General features: G+C 36.7%; 2 protein-coding genes across 2 annotated transcripts in view; one reads left to right on the top strand and one right to left on the bottom strand.

Moving 5' to 3' along the window:
* Positions 1 to 4,509, bottom strand: part of LOC145683927 (uncharacterized) — a 64,798-nt gene extending 60,289 nt beyond the window's left edge. Inside the window, exon 1 of the mRNA XM_081755611.1 lies at positions 4,275 to 4,509. Coding sequence (XP_081611737.1) covers positions 4,275 to 4,497 — 223 coding nt within the window. The 5' untranslated portion in view covers positions 4,498 to 4,509. The remainder of the gene's footprint in view (positions 1 to 4,274) is intronic.
* The window catches only part of LOC145683926 (chymotrypsin-1-like), a 100,578-nt gene that overhangs the window by 71,018 nt on the left and 9,782 nt on the right, over positions 1 to 19,778 (top strand). The gene's annotated exons all lie outside the window — the stretch shown is intronic.

Below are 19,778 nucleotides of genomic sequence, written 5' to 3' on the forward strand. Positions count from 1 at the left end.
TAATTCGTTACCGAGACCCAGACGGACTTTCATATACCGAGACGAGACCGATACAGACCTCTATAAATCGAGACGAGACCTAGGTCAGTCTCGAAAGTCTCGGTCTCGTCTCGAATATTGATAGCTATTTGTCTTTACTCTAAATTTGTTTCGTTGCTATGTTACATATTATGGAAGTGGTTGACTGATGTACGGTAGCGTATTTAGGGGGTGGTTATCGGGCTCAAGCCCCTCCCGAAACAAAACGAAATCCACTGCTGATGTATATAGCCTTCTCTCTCTCTCTCTCTCTCTCTCTCTCTGGGTTACTCAGAAAGTTAATTGCACTCCTCCGTCAATATTTTCGGTCAAAGGCTATATCGAAGGAACTGTGTGGCAACCCTGTAGATGTGTAACTGTATGGTGTGACGTAGCGGCTTTCACGAGGCAAGTCGATGTGTTGTGATAATCAGTCGTAAAGATGTCTCGACAGCTGCAAGTGGCGTCCAAATTGGAAATGCGCGCAGTGATTCGTTTTTCTGTGGGCGACAATGCGTAGCTGCACTGAAATTTATCGACAGTTGCATGAAGTGTATGGTGGAAATGCAATGTCACGTCAAGCTATCGCGAGCAAAGTGGTGCAACATGTTTGAGAACGGACGTACAAATATTGAAGATGCTGAACAGAAGGGAGGACGATCAACTGCGACAAATCCGGAAATCGCTGCTCGGGTGAATGAATGCATTCTTGCAAATAACGTATGGTGAAAAAAAATGCACAAAATTATAATCCGTTTGCCACACTGAACATACGCAATTTTATTATGTTCTCTGATTGTTAAACAAGAATAACATCTGAACTTTAATGTACAAACACATTTATGCCATATCTGCTGGACTTGCGACAATTGTGAGGAACTTTTTGCATGGATGACGCGAAACACGATATATCACCTTCATTCAAGCATCTACGGATAGTTGGATAAGACCTGCAACGGATGTTGGCTGATAATTATTAGCATACACTTGTCTCTTTACATTTGCCCAAAAGTCCTCAATAGGCCGAAGTTGAGGAACATTCGGAGGATTTTGATCTGTGGGTATGTATCATATACCACAGTGTGCAATGGCTGAAAGACTTGCTGTAGCGTAGTGGCAGCTGTTTAAATCTGGCCAAAAGACCACATTGGCTCCACGATGATAAGTGTTGATAAACTGTTTAACTTTCGGCAGACAGAACTTCACATAACGTTTAGTGCTTAGCGCAAGACCGATGGTGAAAAACTGCTGTTTAGAGAGTCCCTTTTCACTCATCGGAAGCCATAGCAACACCTTTTGTGGATATTTTGATTTCGGATAAAAACGCACTAAATCAGGCACACCACCAGTTCCTAGATCGTAGTACGATCTAGGTTGCCACTCGTGACCGTCTAATGTAAAATAGGTCTTATCTTCCATGGTGCACAGTACATCATTTGTAGTAGTGGACGTTTTGGTGACCAAAGTTCTTAAACGTTGTTTCTGAATCACAATTTGTTGTTCCGTAACCTTCGGCATAGTTTCCCGTATATGTCTGGTAATTCCCATTTTCTGTAAAGCATCCTTCAGTGTATTTTTATCACAGTGACATTTTCTACCAAGTTCTCGGTATGATTTTGCTAGTGTTGGGAAGTAACGTAACGCAAGTAACGCGTTACTTGTAACGCGTTAAGGCGGATTTTCATGCCCGCGTTAGAACGGAAGCATCACATGTAGCGTATTCACCGTAAATTATTTTCGTTTTCATACATCCGTGCGTGTATTGCGCCAAATTACTACTCCCTAGCTAATGCGCATGCGTAAAATAGAAAGTTTGCGACTTCCGCCATGTTAGTCAGTGAATACAATAGTGTACGCGCGCTACTTCCGTCAGAATTGAACAAATTTCTACTCTGACGCGAGTGTAGCGCGCCATCTCCGATGCGTGATTTCATTGGCTGTTTAGCACAATCGCTCGCAACTCACGGAGGTAAAGGACACATGAAAATCCGCCTTTACTTTTTAAGTAACGTTTCCTAGTAACGCGTTACATCTTTTCCAAAGTAACTGTAACGGTAACGCGTTACAAATTTTCAAGTAAAGTACCTAGTTTGCGTTACTTTTTCCGCGTTACATTTCGGATGAGTAACTACAATATATGTATATTTTTTTCGGAAACAAATGTTTCTTTCCTGTAAGTGAATTTCTCAGAATCAAACAATCGAGCATGAACTACGTATGTCAGTGACCGACAGTCACAGACACACAGAGAAACAGATAAGTTCGTAGTGCCACTTGCTGTTTTTTGAAGATGAGGACAGCCTTAGGGAAATCACGTGTACTGATTGCAAGCACCTGGAAGATTTTGTCGTAGATTTTGACTGCTCCAAATCAATACATTCAGTGGGTGAACTAGGAGAGCAATGATACCGGTAGTCTATTCTACTTTGATTGGTGTTGTTTTTATAAAGATGGAGAACGAAAATATTTTACTGTTCAAACATTTGAAAGAATACTTTTTCTTAAGAGCTGAGAATGATGATGGACAGAATTTAAAAGTAAAGTGTCTGAAGTGCCCCGGTGGAAAATATTTATCAACAACTAGGGTGCCATAATTAACGATTTACTGTAAGGGGTTAATATGAATAAACTGTGTTCTGATGAGCAGGCCTACTTTATTACTACAAAATAGTTTGCTGATGGTATGTAATATTGGAGTTCTTTCAGATCAGTTTGCTTATCCTAGAGTCCCGTTGATTATAGAGTAGTGTAATGCTTCTCTATATTCTGTATTTTTAATTTTACATAACATTGTTATTATTATATAATTAGTTTAGCAGAATAATAATAAGCAACCATTTTTTCTGACGCATAGGAATGAGCACGAGTCAAGCTAAGACTCGACTCGACTCGAATTCAAGTCGAGTTTCGAGTCAAATCAAGGGTAATATCCTCGAGTCGAGTTCCGAGCCGATTCAATTTTTCCCGTCGAGTTTCGAGTCCAGTCAACGAAAGCCATAAGAAATGTAAGCTAAACAGTAATATGGAATACTTTTAGTGTTGCTCACGAGAAGGGACATTGCTCGCATCTCGTCTAGACTAAATAGCGAGACCACAAGAGATTTTTTATAACAAGCTCAGCTCGGCTCGACTCAACTGAGAAGATGGCTCGAGCCGGTTCACTTGGGGTGAACCATCGGCTCGAGCTGGCTTGATAGGGATGAGCCATTTGCTCGGTTCGGCTCAACTGAGCCGTGGGTTCTAGCCGAGTCGGTTGGGTGAGCTGTTGGCTCGGCTCACTTCTCGGTTCGGGTCGATAGTGAATGAGGTGTGAACCGAGTTGCTTGAGTCGTTGACAATTCTAAACTCGGACCGAGCAGTTTTGAAGATATTTGGCCAGTGCCCTATAGCGTTTATCATTGTTTGGCTCGAGCCCGAATACTCAACCTAGACCCTCAACCCATATTCAGAAGCTCGTGAACAATGTCCTTGACTCCTAGACTTCACGACTACCGAGGTTGGTAATCAACTAGTATTCAAATAGAAACCGCCCATCTTTCATTTTTATATACAGTGTTGTTATAATTAATAAATAATAATAATAATAATAATAATAATAATAATAATAATAATAATAATAATAATAATATAATATAAGTTGTAGTAGTAGCAGTCATTGATAATAATTATACTGTCTATGTAATATACTTGAAGAAGTACTCGAAACTACACACCGGATTTGGCTCGAGTCGACTCGAAACTCGACCCCAATTCGAGTCGAGTTGGAGGAAATTTTTCGAGCGTAGTTCTCGGTTTGAGTTCAAAGATGTCTGTTTCTAGTCCAATCGAGTTTCAAAGAAAACTCGTTCGAATTCGCACGTGTCCATCCCTACGAGTAACGCAGTATGGCATTTTATCAAGGTTACGTTATATTGAAATGTTCATATATCAAGTAAAAATTTGTCCTTGCATTTACATAAAGCGATTCAGAACGTGCAATAATAATAATAATAATAATAATAATAATAATAATAATAACAATAGCGGTAGTAATAGTAGTGCGGAAAATTGAAGTCATAATTTTTTTCACATTTTTAAAGTTTTGGACCTAAAAGTAACGCGTTAGTAACGCGTTACTTTCGAAGTAAAGTAACAGTTACTTTTTGGGGGCAAGTAACGCGTTACTAACGCGTTACATTTTAAGAGAAAGTAAAGTAACTTGTAACGCGTTACATTTTTACATGTAACTTACCCAACACTGGATTTTGCCCCCTTACCTGCAGTAGCTCGTTGAAGTTGTCTCAACACTTTGGGATCACTTAAAGTCGATTTCCGTCCACTGCCAACCTTCTTTTCCACTTTCATACCCTTCTCTACTTTCGATACAATATTATACACTGTTCGTCTTGAATATCCCACACTCTGGAAGTGTTTCAGAAGGTCTGACTTTTTAACATTCGGATTATCTTTCCAATATTGCACGCGTTCGTATTGCGTCATTCTTCTCCAGCGCTTGCTAATGCACGACAGATACACTAATCTTTCTGCATAGCTCATAACGTGTGCCACGGTCCACTGTTGCCAGGGTTTGCAGTGTTGCAACTTTTGTGAAAATTTTTTTCACCATACTTTAGACGCATAACAATAAACGAAATCGCAAATGAACTGGTAGTGTGCAGCCCAATAATGGTTAACGGGCATTGGACGGGATTTCTTTGCAGAAGGCATAGAAAAACTTGTACCACGCCCAGAGCCGTAGCTAGAGATTTCGGCGCCCGGGGCGAAGTAGAATTCGGCGCCGCTTACACTCATCTTACCAATAATTATGATATATATATATATATATATATATATATATATATATATATATATATCAGAAAAGCAGCTTTTGTTGTTATGGTACACTGAATTTTTATTAATCTTCTTGGAAGACCATTGTAGGCACCAAAAATGATCATTATGTATCCTTTTTCAAAAAAAGTCTTATTTTGGACTTTTTGTTAAACTTGACAAAACTATCTTTGGTTGTATACAGATTCACTAGGAGAACCGTTATGAAGAGTTACTACTATTTACAACGTTTCATACTATCGATAAGAAATGAAATTTTAATACATTAAAAACTATGTGCTTTTAAATTGTTCGAAATGGGTGACAGTATTAATTTCCAGTAATAAATGTAAAATTTTAAATTTTATTCTCTATGTGACCACATCAATAGCATTTTAATTTCGATCTTTTTACGGTAAGAAATATTTTGTAAAATGTAATGGAAATTCAGAAGGAGCATTCTTTGTGAATTTCTAAGTATTGATCGATGGTGGTGAACAATATGTTCAATTTTTGTACTTAAAATCCAAAATATACTTTGGCACCTACATATGTCTGAAATTATAGTAATTAAGTACTTAATTTCTTAATGAATGAAAGTTCCGAATTTAAGATACTTATTATTAATTAACATATTAAAATACACTAACACGTACATATATAAAGAGTGTGTGTACTTATGTTTTGTATGTACGTAGATAGATAAAAACCTCACACAACTAGACACGTATGCACAAAATAATATGCTGGCGATACAAAAAGTTGATGAAAAAATGACCCTACTAAATTCCTCCAAATTGGAAGCATTTGATATGTCAACGAAATTTAAAAATAAATCATTGGTAGTGATAAGTGTCGGCAAAAGTCCAACTTCGTTGGGCTAAGTTCTGATCCCTTAAGCCCCTATTCTATTGAAGTTCGAAAATGTTATTGTTCCCCTCGTTTACCTGTTTTTTTTTTTAATATTCCCGCGCAAACAGCAGTTTGAATGTGTCTCTTCACTCTTCTCACTTTCATACCTTCATTCTCACCGTCGTACAGTGGGACCAAACTAGGCAATTCTTAGCAAAAACTCGAAGAATGAAGTAAAAGATTGACTCGATATAATTTGTTGTAATGAAACCTTAATAGTGTACACATAAGATAGTGTGCAGGAAAAGAAGTGATAGGAGTTTACAATGAACTCATGGGACGTGTAAATTTGGTTATCCGCCGAAGTCGAAGAGGCGCTGCTTAGTGACAGAAAATAGGAAATTGATTTTGAATGCGACTATTCCTCCATTACGTGTAGATATTCAGTGGCTGGTAAACATGGTGACACAACCGACATGTATGTATCGTTTTATATCATATATTTAGAATGTTGATGTGGTGCGTAGTCAATAATCATATTTGGAATGATGCTAATATCATTCCTATGATAATCCCCTACTTAATATCATATTTGGAAAATACTGTGGTACTGAAAGCATATAAACTATGGTCAAACGATAGAATGGCATTTTAGTAGAAAATATGGCATAATATGTCTGTGAGTTTTTAATATGCCCGTAGCGAAAACATTGTTCTTACTGTATGCAAAGAGTAAACCTGCACATATTTGCACTTTTTGGAAAAATAGCGCATGAAAATGTTTGAGGAAAACCGCCTTCTGGATGCAATGCTGCTTTTGAATTGATTTGGGATGAATGTGAGAATAAGGCCGCGCCTCCATTGCATCCGAATGCGACTACGAACGCGAATGCGAATGCGAACTGCGAATTCATGTGCCTCTACTGCATCCGAAGTTTCGTGAATGCGAATCAAGTTGTAATATCTCTTTCAAACCTTCAATGTGAAATATTTATGCTTGAAAATTCATATCTTATAGTTTTCAGAGCAATAATAATAATAATAATAATAATAATAATAATAATAATAATAATAATAATAATAATAATAATAATAATAATAATAATAATACTGTAATAATTTCCTTTGTGTACAAAATAGAGTGAATGTCGCAAATGTCGCTCCTGTTATTATTATGCTTCTGTGGTAACCACTATGTTCACTTTGAAATAAATAAACTAAATAAAATTAGAGATTGCAAAATCAACGAACTTTCTAAGAAAAATTTCTCCATGAGTAAAAAACCCGTTTTTGCTATTTCAAACATATTAGTCAATAATTATATGTATTCGTAAAATCATTATTTGAGGAACAAAGAGGAAATATAAATTGAATAAAAAGTTGCGGTTCGTGTATTAATTAGATCTTCATATTTTAAAGAAAAAACAAATAAAAATATAAATATCTTCCACTCCAAGTTCTTTACTTATATCTGCCCATAATTTGTTCACGACATGTCGGTTGTGGTAATCTGGATGACCTTGGATCCACAATGGAACTTTATAAAAAACACAATTTATTAAAACATCAACATCTATTTCCATTATTATTTTCATTATTATCTCCGCACCTCGCACAGTCGTCTACTTTTACGCAAAACAAACTTTCTTCTCTCACGTAGCGCTCAATTTCTCTGCAGACGACGCTCCATTCGCATCAATTCGGACGAACAATCCCAGCATGTTGGGATCGTTCGCATTCGCATCTTTTCGTCGGTTTTCGCAATTCGCAGGTCGGAACTAGTCGAGGCACTCCAATTCATTTACACGTGCTGGGAAATTCGCATTCGCATTCGCAATCGCATTCGGATGCAATGGAGGCGCGGCCTAAGTGTTAGGTTATTAGACGTGTGTTCCACATGTACGCAGTGACAAGGTTGAATATAGGTCGATTCTGGTAATTTTGCCCCCAGGCCTCGTTGGGGCTTCGTCCCCAGGACCCATCTTGATTCCAACATCTAGTCATATTTCTCTGGCATTCACCAACAGAACTAAACTCTAGTCAAACATATTTGATTAATGGTGGCGACATTTTGAAACGCCAATGTTTGCTAAACAATCTATGGACCATAAGGTAGAACCATATTTAAAATAGTGTTGATCAATTCAGTATTTTTAATTTTTATTTTATTTATTTATTTATTTTATTTTATGTTTTATTTTCTGTGACGCGTGCACAGAAGTGTTCCAATCAAGCCCTGAAATAAGCACACGTAATGCACGATGCAATATATGAAACAACCTGAACAGGTTACTGATGTTTGTAAATCATATATTTAATATATCTGATAATATATTCATATCGAGAACTTGTAATGAGATAATTTTTATGCATTGAAGCGTCTTTGCATCCTCATTGTCATAACGAATCCTCCACAACTTTGAAATAATTTTGAGGAGCAAGAACGTTTCTTCAATTTTATTACTCTTCAGTTGTAAAATCAATAAGTACACTTTTTCCTTTCATGCGTAAGTATGTAAGCCAATCATAAATTGGCAAATCAAAGCATATTGTCCATGCGTTTCTTTATGCTAATCATATAATCTGTTATATAATTTAGGCGCGAATATAAGGAATATTTCCTTTTATGATGTAAAACTCTATGTTTTTGATTAAATAATGTCGAAATAATATTATTGTAGCAACTGCACACACTGAACTAATTGGTTTTCTTTCAGTGTTCTGCTTCATATTGCGAATTCTTATTTTTGTCAAGAATTCAGTGCTTTGGCCCCACTGTGTTTCGTGATTAATCCGATTGGGTAGAAAAACGTTTCGAACTCAGCAACCTCATCACTGTCAAAACACCGAACACGACTTTGCTCGTTTCGGATTTTGCAAATGCTCCTGCGTACACTATAAGTCATTACTCGGTGCCTTGTATACCACATGTCATTAAGAAATCATCTATAATAACTCTTTAAGTAATAAGTAAAAACTTGTTGTGACTTATTCAAACTCTTGGATTGCGAGCGAAGCGAGCAAGAACATTTTTAAGAAATCTACGTATTTCAATGATAACCGACAGCAATATTGATCCAATAGGGCACTAATACTTTCTGGGGGCGACTCATCTTTAATCATGTCCAACACCACTTTTTCTTTCTCCTTGTTCGTTCGGCGCCCCCTTGCTATCAGCGCCCGGGGCGGGCGCCCCGCTGGCCCCCCCTTAGCTACGGCTCTGACCACGCCTAGACAAATGCTTAAATAACAGAGGTAATTACGTTGAAAAGTAGATTCTGAATGGAACTTTACGATAGAAATAAATTTATTGTAAAGTGTTTATCTTATTTTATTTTCTTAAGCATAGCAACTAACTTTTTGACTGACTCTCTTATATATTTATTAAAATGCTGAAATTTCGTACCATGTTGTGTGAAATATTAAAGGGGAAATTCTAGATATTCTGCAATACCACTAGATAAAAAAGTATGTTGCCAATGCAACACAAAGTTGTATTTTCTCAAATTGCACTACATAAGTTATTACATATTTCTAATTTAGGAATTAAATAAAACCACAATACCACACACATTAATCAGTGTAACATATCACTAACATTAACTTTTTGGAGATCTCTAATAACTCAAATGACATGGACGGTGCAATGCGCATCAATTGTATCTTAGCGTAAAATAGTATGATCATGATATACTGTATTTCCAATGAATGATAGAACAAACTTACAAGAAATGGAAAATTTAACTTTCTCTAAAGACTTTACTTCGAAAACGTGCTGACATATGACGTCTCATCATATAGATGCTTTCAAAAGACTTAAATGATCATAATGCCATTTACAACAATAGTTATTTCAAACCATTTCAGAGATACCAATACACATAGGTGGTGATTATTATACTGCTTAAAATGACGTGTTTGTGTAAACTTGTTATAATTATATATGTTTCCCTTAGCTTCTATAATATTACAACAATAGTTTTTGGTGGTTTTAATTATAACAAGTCGCAGTTACATTATTTTAAGCAGTGTTGCCCACTTAAATAAATTGCTAATTATTATTCTAAATATAGTGCAAATAACGTAGCTAAATTGCAAAATATTTTAAAATTACTAGTAATTTGTTCATGGTGTAATGATGTTTTCAAAACACTTATGTTTTCATGGTGTACACTTTAGATTAAAACCGTGCTTAAATTGCAAGTTACAATTACACCCTAAGTAGGCCTACATTTCACTTGTTATAGTTTGACTGTCGACCACCTCTACTCCATCCTTAGTATATAGCTATATGCAATTATTCAAGGGCTTACAGATAGTAATACACAATGTGTTGATTTTTGGTTTGTTTGGTTTTAGTTTAACGTCTCATGATTATGTTAGGACGGGACGTGGAGAGACTGACTATAGTGGAATCCGAACCACTTCGCTCATTAAACTTTTAGGCAATCGAATTCGGGACCACGCGAACCAATGTCAAGCGTGCTAGCAACTAGACCATTTGTGTTGATTTAAATCATTGAGTCAGTCTCCCCAGATCCAAACATCAAAAAGTAGCATGTGTCTGTTCTCCAAAAGTAGAGGATTTGAACTATTTGTAGTCCAAATATATAGAAATGAATTATTTAGCAACTAATGACTGGTAGTAATTAAATAATTTTTAACATGGGCTGGAAAATATGCTGAATATAGTGCAAGATGAAATTATGATCAATGGACGAAAACAATTGTACCTAGATACCACGAGACGAAAACATCCTAGGTAACGTTCGTATACAAGGTGTGAAGAAATCAAGAACCACTGGGGAGTAACCTGGAAAAGAATTACTCAAGGTAGATAGTTAAGGGGAAGACATGAAAAAGCCTTCATCCAGTAGTGGATTGATAATGGTTGACTGTGGCGACTGTACCGTAACGATTTTATTATATTTGGACCTCAGAAAAATAAATTAAACTAAACTAAAGTCTTAATTTCGAAATTTTACAGGAGAAGCGAAAAACCCGTTTCTTAAGTAAGACCTATAGTACTGTTTTTAAAACTATACTACGTAGTGACAAAGTAGTAGGATGCTTTGGATCAAAAATTTAACGAAAGTCGTACAGCAAAAAAAAAAAAAAAAATACTATTCAATCTTTCATGTTGCAGCAACACTAGAAAGTTAATACAAAAGAAAACTAGAAAGTCAAGAATCACTCGTTTTGACGGGATAGAAAATGTATACAGATAGATCGAAATACCTATAGGCCTATACGTATATAATAAGTGTCCATGTATAGCAACTAAATTACAATCAATATAAAATGTCAACGTAATCAACGGATGATTAGGTTTCTCGAATCACATGTACCGCTGAGAGCTCAGGAATAAGTTTAATCTATGTTACGGCACTGAATATATGCTTCTGTAATGAATTACGACCTTATGAACTTGAGTAAGAAACAGAATTACTTGAAGTGATACTCGAACTATGCGAATCATTGGACTCTGAATGTAACTTGTTTGGTGATCCAACCCGAGACCACACATAGTAAAGATGAGTGCCGTAGCTCGCACCACAAAGTTCAGGAAGTTCGTATTGTGCGTGTGGCACGTAAAGTGACAATTAAACACAGAGATGTAAAACGGTAATAAAGCATTTGATCAATTTGAAACGAAATATATTGTAGTAATAACTTACCCTATTTGTTAAGATAATGAACGTTATAATGAACGTCTGTTTTTAAAATGACAGTCAAAGCAGAATGTATTGGATAATAAATGAGAAATTGTTAAATTTCAATTTCGGTACAATTAAATTCATTCGTGCTGCTACGTGTTGCGTTATCCGTTAGGAGCTATTGAACAATTCTAATTCAAAGGAAGGAAATGAACTACTGTATAGTACTGACATTTATTTAATAGATTTTAATTGTATAGGCAGTATTGAGGCTATATGAGACAAAGTCTACTGTTGAAAGTGAAATATGGGTTACTATTAGGATTTTGTCCCAGGTCTGATATACCCACTGACGATTCAACCTGGAACACACGCATGGAAACCATTAGCATTAGCAAATTAGCTATGAAAAGGTACACCATTCCATAATCCTAAGTCAGGAATGAAGACAAAAAATAAGAAGCGGAAACAACAGATCATACGATAATAATACTTTCACAATTTTAATTTCACACTATTTATTTCGAGACTTCCGAGACGAGACCGAGACATAGCCTTCGAGACCGACATCGAGACAAGCATCTGTTGACCGAGACGTTACCGAGAAGACAATTTTTGAGTCGAGACGAGATAGAGACCGATACCACTATTTATCAACCGAGACGAGACAGAGACTGTCCAAAGTCCCGTCTCGAAATTCATGAAATAAATTTTATTTCGAGCAAAAACTTGTACACTATGTAGAGGCGTCTATGGTTAGCGTGCAGTAAAAATATTGTTCACAAGAAGTCACCATGAGCGTTGATACATTTGTCCCACTGTGCCACTAACTTACAAATGCCGTCCATGTAAATTTTGGACGGCTGACTTTCAAACCAATTACGCACAGCGTCCTGAACCTCAGCGTCAGACTGAAATCTCTGACCTTTCAGTGCCTTCTTTAGAGGCCCAAAGATGTGAAGGTCGTAAGGTGAAAGGTCAGGGCTGTAGAGCGGGTGTAGCAATATTTCCCATTTGAATCGTTGAAACAAATTCCTGCACTTGGTTTGGAACGTGTGGATGTGCGTTGTGATGCAACACAATCACTTTAGCGGTCAATAAATTAGACCCTTTGGTTTTGATGGCTCTTCGTAACTGTGTCAAGGTCTGACAGTAGCGTGCGTCGTTGATGGACTGTCCTGGTTCCTTGAAGTCAAGCAATATCAAAGAACACAGACACCGTAACTTTCCTCTCAGATGATTGCGTCTTGAACTTCTTGGGACGTGGAAATGAGGGGTGTTTCCACTGCATACTGGAAGACTTTGAACTCGGTTCAAAAATAAATGGCGCCAAGTTTCATCCTCAGCAACAATGCGCAGCAAGAAGTCGCTACCTTTCAAATTCTCTTCTTCTTGTTCACCTCAACCATAGGTTGGTGGGCAACATGGAAATTTTAAAACTTTTTATCTAGCTTGGGAGAGCTGTTTTATACTAGGTAACGTGACAAATGGTAACGTGATAAATGTTCAATGGCGTAACCCATACGCTACAACTTTTGGTCTTCCGCCAACATTCTGAGAATCCATTGCGCGCACACTTTATGATACCACAGATATTTCACAATTTTCTGAGCAGTAACATAACTCATGTTTAACCCGTTCGATATGGATTGAGTACTAATGCACCTATAGCCGTATTCACCTTTTCAAGCATATCTTCTGTGGCAACAACATGGGCTTAATCAGGACTGGGATAATCAGTGGTTTGTTCACGCCCCTTCCGAAACATTCTTGTCCAGTCCACCACAGTTGTCTTGAAGACGCATGTATCACCATACACGTCTTTCATATGTCGGAACACTTCAGCTGGTTGACAACCTTCGGCACTCAGAAACGGAATTACGGCACGCTGGTCCTGTTTGGACGGATTGGGGATCTTGAACGCCATTTTTCACTCGGTATACCTGAAAAACGTATGAACAACATTCCTACACCCAACACACAGGGACACTGGAGGAGATCCCGGGGGATGAGGGGGACATAACCCCTCCAAACTTGGAACTGGGGGGACTGTTCCCCAATAATCCGGTTTGAAATGTGTTTTTTGAGAAAAAATGTGATGATTTGTGTTCGATTACCACAAAGGAAAGTGAGATGAAATTGATGTCCCCCCCCCCAGAGTAAACCTCAAATCTGTCCACCTCCCAATGTTGAAGACAACTCTGCTCCCTGATCCTCCACAGGATTGTTTTTGAACTTCACAAATATTTTGAAAAGGTATTGCTTGTCTTCCCCAATGTTGAAGACAGATTTGCGTCGCTGCATAGGGACATTAGCCATTACTCACTATTAAACAAATACTACCCTTCTACACACTATACCAATAATACATGAAACGAACGGGTTTCAGTCGATCGCCCCTTATAATCTTAAAGCTTAATAGAATTCAAAAATCATCTTCTACATAATATATAACACATTTTTGTTAAGCATTATTTAAAACGAAATTGAAGAAAAGAGCGTCCGTTCTCATACAACAGCTTCACTAAGAAGAATATGCTTATAATTTACAACTTTATCTCTTTCCTTCAAAATATATTTAAACTGTATACAATGAGACAAAAATTTATTCTTTCTATATTAGAAACAAACAAAGATGAAAATAAAGAGAAGAAAAGGACATTTGCTTGCATTGGTCTAAATGCTTGATATAGTCCTAAAACTACTTTTCTTGCACTTTTTGTTGTCAACCGAAGATAAAAAGGGCCATAGTCTTTTATTTTTTATAGTTATAATCAGCTTTTGCCACTCAGTGTTGCGGTAAATGTCAAAATGATCCAGGATGTGCATGCATTGAAACAACAGATATTTCGTCCTTGAAAGAAGTGATACGAAACATTTTTTCTAGTTTAGCATCATGAAGTACGTATTCAATATATTTCAACTGTTATTTGGTAAAGAACAAGTTTATGGATCAAATATATAAATACTGTTATGCGTAGTTATCAACTATTGGGGTTATTCTGGTACAACTTAAAAAAAGGCATATTCCTACCGTAATGTTTGACTGATAGAGGAGCTGATTTCAATCCCGTCACATGGTGAACGTTTTATTTTAATGAAAGAGAAATCTGCTAATTACAGTAGGCATCTAGAATTGTTGTTTGCTGTAATATGTTGTATAATCTTGGGGGGAAAATTATTGCATATTAAAAACGATTTTATCATTTACGAAAGCTTTTCGACTGAGAACTAAACATTATACGTGGTTGTTTGCCTTCCATCCTTCGCGGTGTAAGATGCTATTATTCATCCCATTTGTTATAGATTAGAGAAACAATATTCTAACACAATATTCTAATCAGTTTAGATGCAAGTAAATAACATTTCGTAAGATTATGGGGAAAATAGTAATGTCTTGTTGTCAATTTCTGCTTATATTTGAGCAGTAATTGTCCTATTATTAGCGATAATTTGTTGCAAATGTTTGTATTCACAATTGCAGAAGAAATTGTGTTATTAGCAATTTTTATGGTCGATGTGTCTTATAAACTATATCGAGAAATTTTAGATGATTCCGTGCAACAAAATAAGAAATCTTTCATGTAAGCATGTAGAGAAAGCTACTAAAGCAGTGCAGAAATGTGAAGCATATAACGAAACAAGCGTCATTTCGACGATTAAAAACCGTGGACCTGGTGGCCCACACTTTCGACTTCCTGCTCACTTTCGACATTCCATATTCTCGGCTCTCAAGATTCACTATTTGCATAAGAGTATGACTTCACATTTCTTCGATATCTATTGCATGTTCGATATCTATTGCTCACCATTACACATTGATGAAGTATGCATTTTAGGGTGGTTTATGTGTGAAACCCTATTCATTGAAATCTACCGTCACTCAATGGCCCATCTTGTTCGAAATTGTATGTTGTGGTATATTTTTTCACGCATTAGAACTGTCGTACCTAGAAATATATGCATTAGTGGGGGAAAACATATTATTCATATTAACTTCTCTTTTTATTTTTCATACGCGGAACCAACTTTTAGAATTTATGAGCCTCGTTCATTAAGACACATTGTTTGACTAACCGAGTATTTATTTTCTAAAGTTTATTTCTTTCGTCTGACTTTGGTTGGAAAAAAGGAGCTTTATATGAACAATACAACTAACACAGATACAGTTCCGTAACAAACGATTATCAACAGAATTCTAGTAGCGTAAAAATATATGAAAATGTTCGGACTTACCAACTTCTATTTAACAATCAAGTTCATCAAAGTAAGTTCCATTTTATGCCATAATAGCCTTCTTTTACAAGGTTTACAGCCCGTTACACTACTACACACACACACACACACACATATATATATATATATATATATATATATATATATATATATATGTGTGTGTGTGTGTGTGTGTGTGTGTGTGTGACAAAAAAATATAGACCATCCTGAGTACACAACTGCTTCCTTTCGGAGTTATAGGCTGCCGAGAACACAAAAAAATAAACTTTAAAGGTCCATAGCTCCAAAACTATAGGACCTACTGTAGTATAGTCAAGACTTCACTAAGAATCTAGTATGTGCCGTATCCAAAAATACATGTTTCAGAATCATAAGATACTAAAGCAACAATTTTTAGAGAGACAGTTTGACTATGGGCATATAATTTGAAGTACTCAGCAACTACATCAAAAAAAATTGTGGCGGAACTACCGCAAAATTCTAAAACATATATATTAATTACGTTTGGGAGATGAAACTCATTTACTAGTTCATTCGCCCACTAGTTCATTTTAACATTCGGAAGTGCATAAGGTATCAGCCCGATGAATACTACGAATGTTAGGCATTGATTAAATGTGTGGACGAACCCGTTGTTCATAGACAAATTTGCCCTTCTAACCGGGTAACCCGGGTAACTTTCTTGCTAGTTGTGTGACTGTAGATAAAACCTGAGTACAGCATTACGATTCAAAGTCCAAGCAACGTAGTCAAGTGGCAACACCATGATTCTCCCCACCTAAGAAATTCAAGACAATGCCACGCTGGCAAGCTTATGCCCACGATCTTTTAAGATAGCAAAGGGGTACTGTTCATTGATTATCTTCAGGGCCAAAATACAATACAGATGACTATTATTCACAATTGATTCCAAAAGTTAGGGTAGCAATCAAGGAGAAACACACAGGGATGCTACAAGCTAGATAATTATACTTGTATACAAGATAGATATAAAATAGAAGGAGACTACAATTGATGGATGATACGAGAGCAAGTCAAGAAAGACTTGGACTGATTTTTTTTTCGGCAGTTCTGTTAACGCTGGAGCTTCATAGTTTGGCATACAAGTAGGGTGGGTCTTGCTGTGCATATATATAAAATGTTGTTAAGGAATCATTGCATGTTTGGTAACCACGACTTTTTATTCCAGTTGATGTTCTGCGCCACCTCTAGAAGTCGCCTGTAGAAGAAATGGAGTCATTACGAGATGAACAATTTGTAGCTATACGGTTCTGCTATCGCCTGGGGAAAAGTGCAAAAGAAACTCTAGGAATGTTGAGAGCAGCCTACAAAGATGACGCTCTGCCACGAAGTACCGTGTTCTGATGGTTCAAAGAGTTAAAGAGGGCCGAATGACAATCACGAAAGCTGGTGGACCAGGTGTATCAGCGTCAGCTGTTACTGAGGTGAACATTAACACGGCAGCAGTCATTGTTAGAGAAGATCGCCGCATCAGTATCGACGATCTGGCAGCCGCACTACGCATATCTCATGGCAGTGCCTTCAAAATTTTGCATGACCACCTCCACATGAGCCGAGTGTGTGCGCGATGGATTCCGCGACTCCTGACATCAGAGCGGAAGGGCGTTCGAGTGGAGACTTGCAGGGAGCTGTTGCAAAGGTTTGAGGATGGTGGAGACGTCTACCGCACCGTGCGACTTTTTTCTATTCCCTGCCCTAAAATCCAGATTGCGTGGACGCCGCTTCTCCGATAATTCCGAGGTTCTGAAGGCATCGGAGGCGGTTTTGAAGGACCTCTCAAAGAATAGCCTGCGACACGTGTTTGAGGACTGGAAGACTCGAATGAAAAAGTGCATTCAAATGGGCGGGGACTACTTTGAAAAGGATTATGTGCCTGTTGCTGAGTAATAATAAATTGCCTAGAAAAAAAATCAGTCCAAGTCTTTCTTCACTAGCCCTCGTATTAAAACAGAAAGATCATACGCGAAGACGAAAAGGTTAGCGGAGGACCGTGGAGCATGGAAGCTTCTCAGCTGCGGCAAGTGACCTGCCAATAAAGGCAGAATACCTATGATGATGATGATGATGATGATATCTTTAATCAATAGGAATTAGTATTAAATGAAATCCTTATCCCTCTTGTTATACAATACAATTTTTTTCCTCAAACAAAATCGTATTCTATACAAGTATATTTATTCTCTCTGTACACATATGCGTAAAAACTAGCACTTAATGGATACATTAAGCCTATTAATATACCTCTAGCCGGTATCTCAGGGTAATAAAGAGGATTTCATAGATTTTCAAGTTTTAATTATTAATATATAGTATTCCTAAACTTATTGAATTTAGTATAATCTTAATCTCTTTAAATCCTCGTATACCATTATAAATAATTATTAAATAAGATGCCTGATTAAAGGGTTATAGTGATAGGATAGATCAAGCATTTTAATATACTCTTATTACATCTGAAAGAATCAAACTTTCGCTTTTGAAATCAAAAGTCAACGTGCATCATACACCAAGATGTAGAAAGATAAGCTAAGATAAGCTAGTGGGCTCATACCCCGCATATGAAGATTTACTCTTCTTTTTCTAATGCTCACTAATCCTAAAGCCCTATTATTTTCTACAACACTATCCCAGGAACCCTTATTTCCCTAACCTCCTCATCATGATTTGGTACTTGAATTGGTCTTGAAATTAATCATTCATTTCCCTAATTTCAAAGACCAACTATCAACGTCATACCGAATCTGCTCTAAAATACTTTTTAGTTTAAGCCATTGCAAGATTCTTGCTCTTAATAGTAATCATTTTACTTTACACCGGACTGCAAAGCGTATATTATTTAATCTCTATCTCCCTCCCCTTTAAAATAGGAGAAGCACCTCTTCACTTTTGAGTGCCGGAAGTAATAGAAGCTATGCTGTGGGTAGAATATGTTATTTTAATAACCTGACAAAAATTAGCTCCTCTTGGTTTACTTTCGTATAGCTTATCTCCCACAAATCTAATCTACTTAACCTTAATCCTACCTTTACTTGTAGGTTCAATTGGAGGACTGAATCAAACGTCCTTACGAAAATTCATAACATTCTCATCAATTAACCACACTGGTTCAATATTAATAGCACTATTACTAGGGATATAACATGATCACTCTACTTTCTATTCTACTCGCTACTTTCAACAATAGCAGTCACCTTCTTTATAATAAATAAAATATTTCACATTAATCAAACTTTTTCTAGCAAAATTAGTGTGACAACAAAATTAGCCATTTTTACAAGCCTTTTATCCTTGCGTGGTTTACCCCATTCTTAGGCTTTTTACCCAAATGAATCATTATCATAAAAACTGCTGAACAAGTATCATTTATTATTCTCACCCTAATAGTATTAACAGCACCAATTACCCTTTTTTACTACATGCGAATTGCTTACGCCGCTTTTATTCTCAAGCACTATGGTCAAATATGAACGTCCCCACTAACAAAAAATCAAGAAACATCAATCAGATCAACATTCATTATCATTTTACTTAGAGGGATAATTATTCTACCATTAACAATCCACACTCTTTAAATAAGACTAAGTTTAAAAAAAACTAATGGCCTCCAAATCCGTAAATAAAAGGCAGCCTTTTAGGTCTTAGTATATTAACTACTACTCTGGAATTGCAGTTCGACATCATAATATTGACTATAAGATCTAACAGGAGACTTATTACACCATAAATAAATTTACAATCTATCACCTAACATTTCGGCCATCCTATTTAATTACAACGATATTATTTCCTACAAATCATAGACATTGATAAAATATATCTAATCTGTGGGTCTTGAGCGGGGATACTAGGAACATCTCTAAGTCTTCTCATTCGAATAGAACTTGTTCGCCCTGGTAGCCTAATTGGAGACGACCAAATCTACAATGTAATTGTAACTGCCCATGCCTTCCTTATAATTTTCTTCATAATTATACCAATCATAATTGGTGGGTTTGGTAACTGATTAGTTCCCCTAATATTAGGAGCACCTGACGTGGCTTTCCCTCGCTTAAATAAGATAAGATTAACTACACTCTCATTAACTTTCTTCTTAACTGGAAGAATTGTAGAACGTGGTGCAGGAACTGGATGAACTGTGTATCCTCCACTTTCCAGACCCATTGCCCACGCTGGAGCCTCTGTTGA

Source organism: Thermobia domestica, chromosome 4, assembly GCF_964235325.1.
Source record: "Thermobia domestica chromosome 4, izTheDome1.hap1.1, whole genome shotgun sequence".
Lineage (NCBI taxonomy): Eukaryota > Metazoa > Arthropoda > Insecta > Zygentoma > Lepismatidae > Thermobia > Thermobia domestica.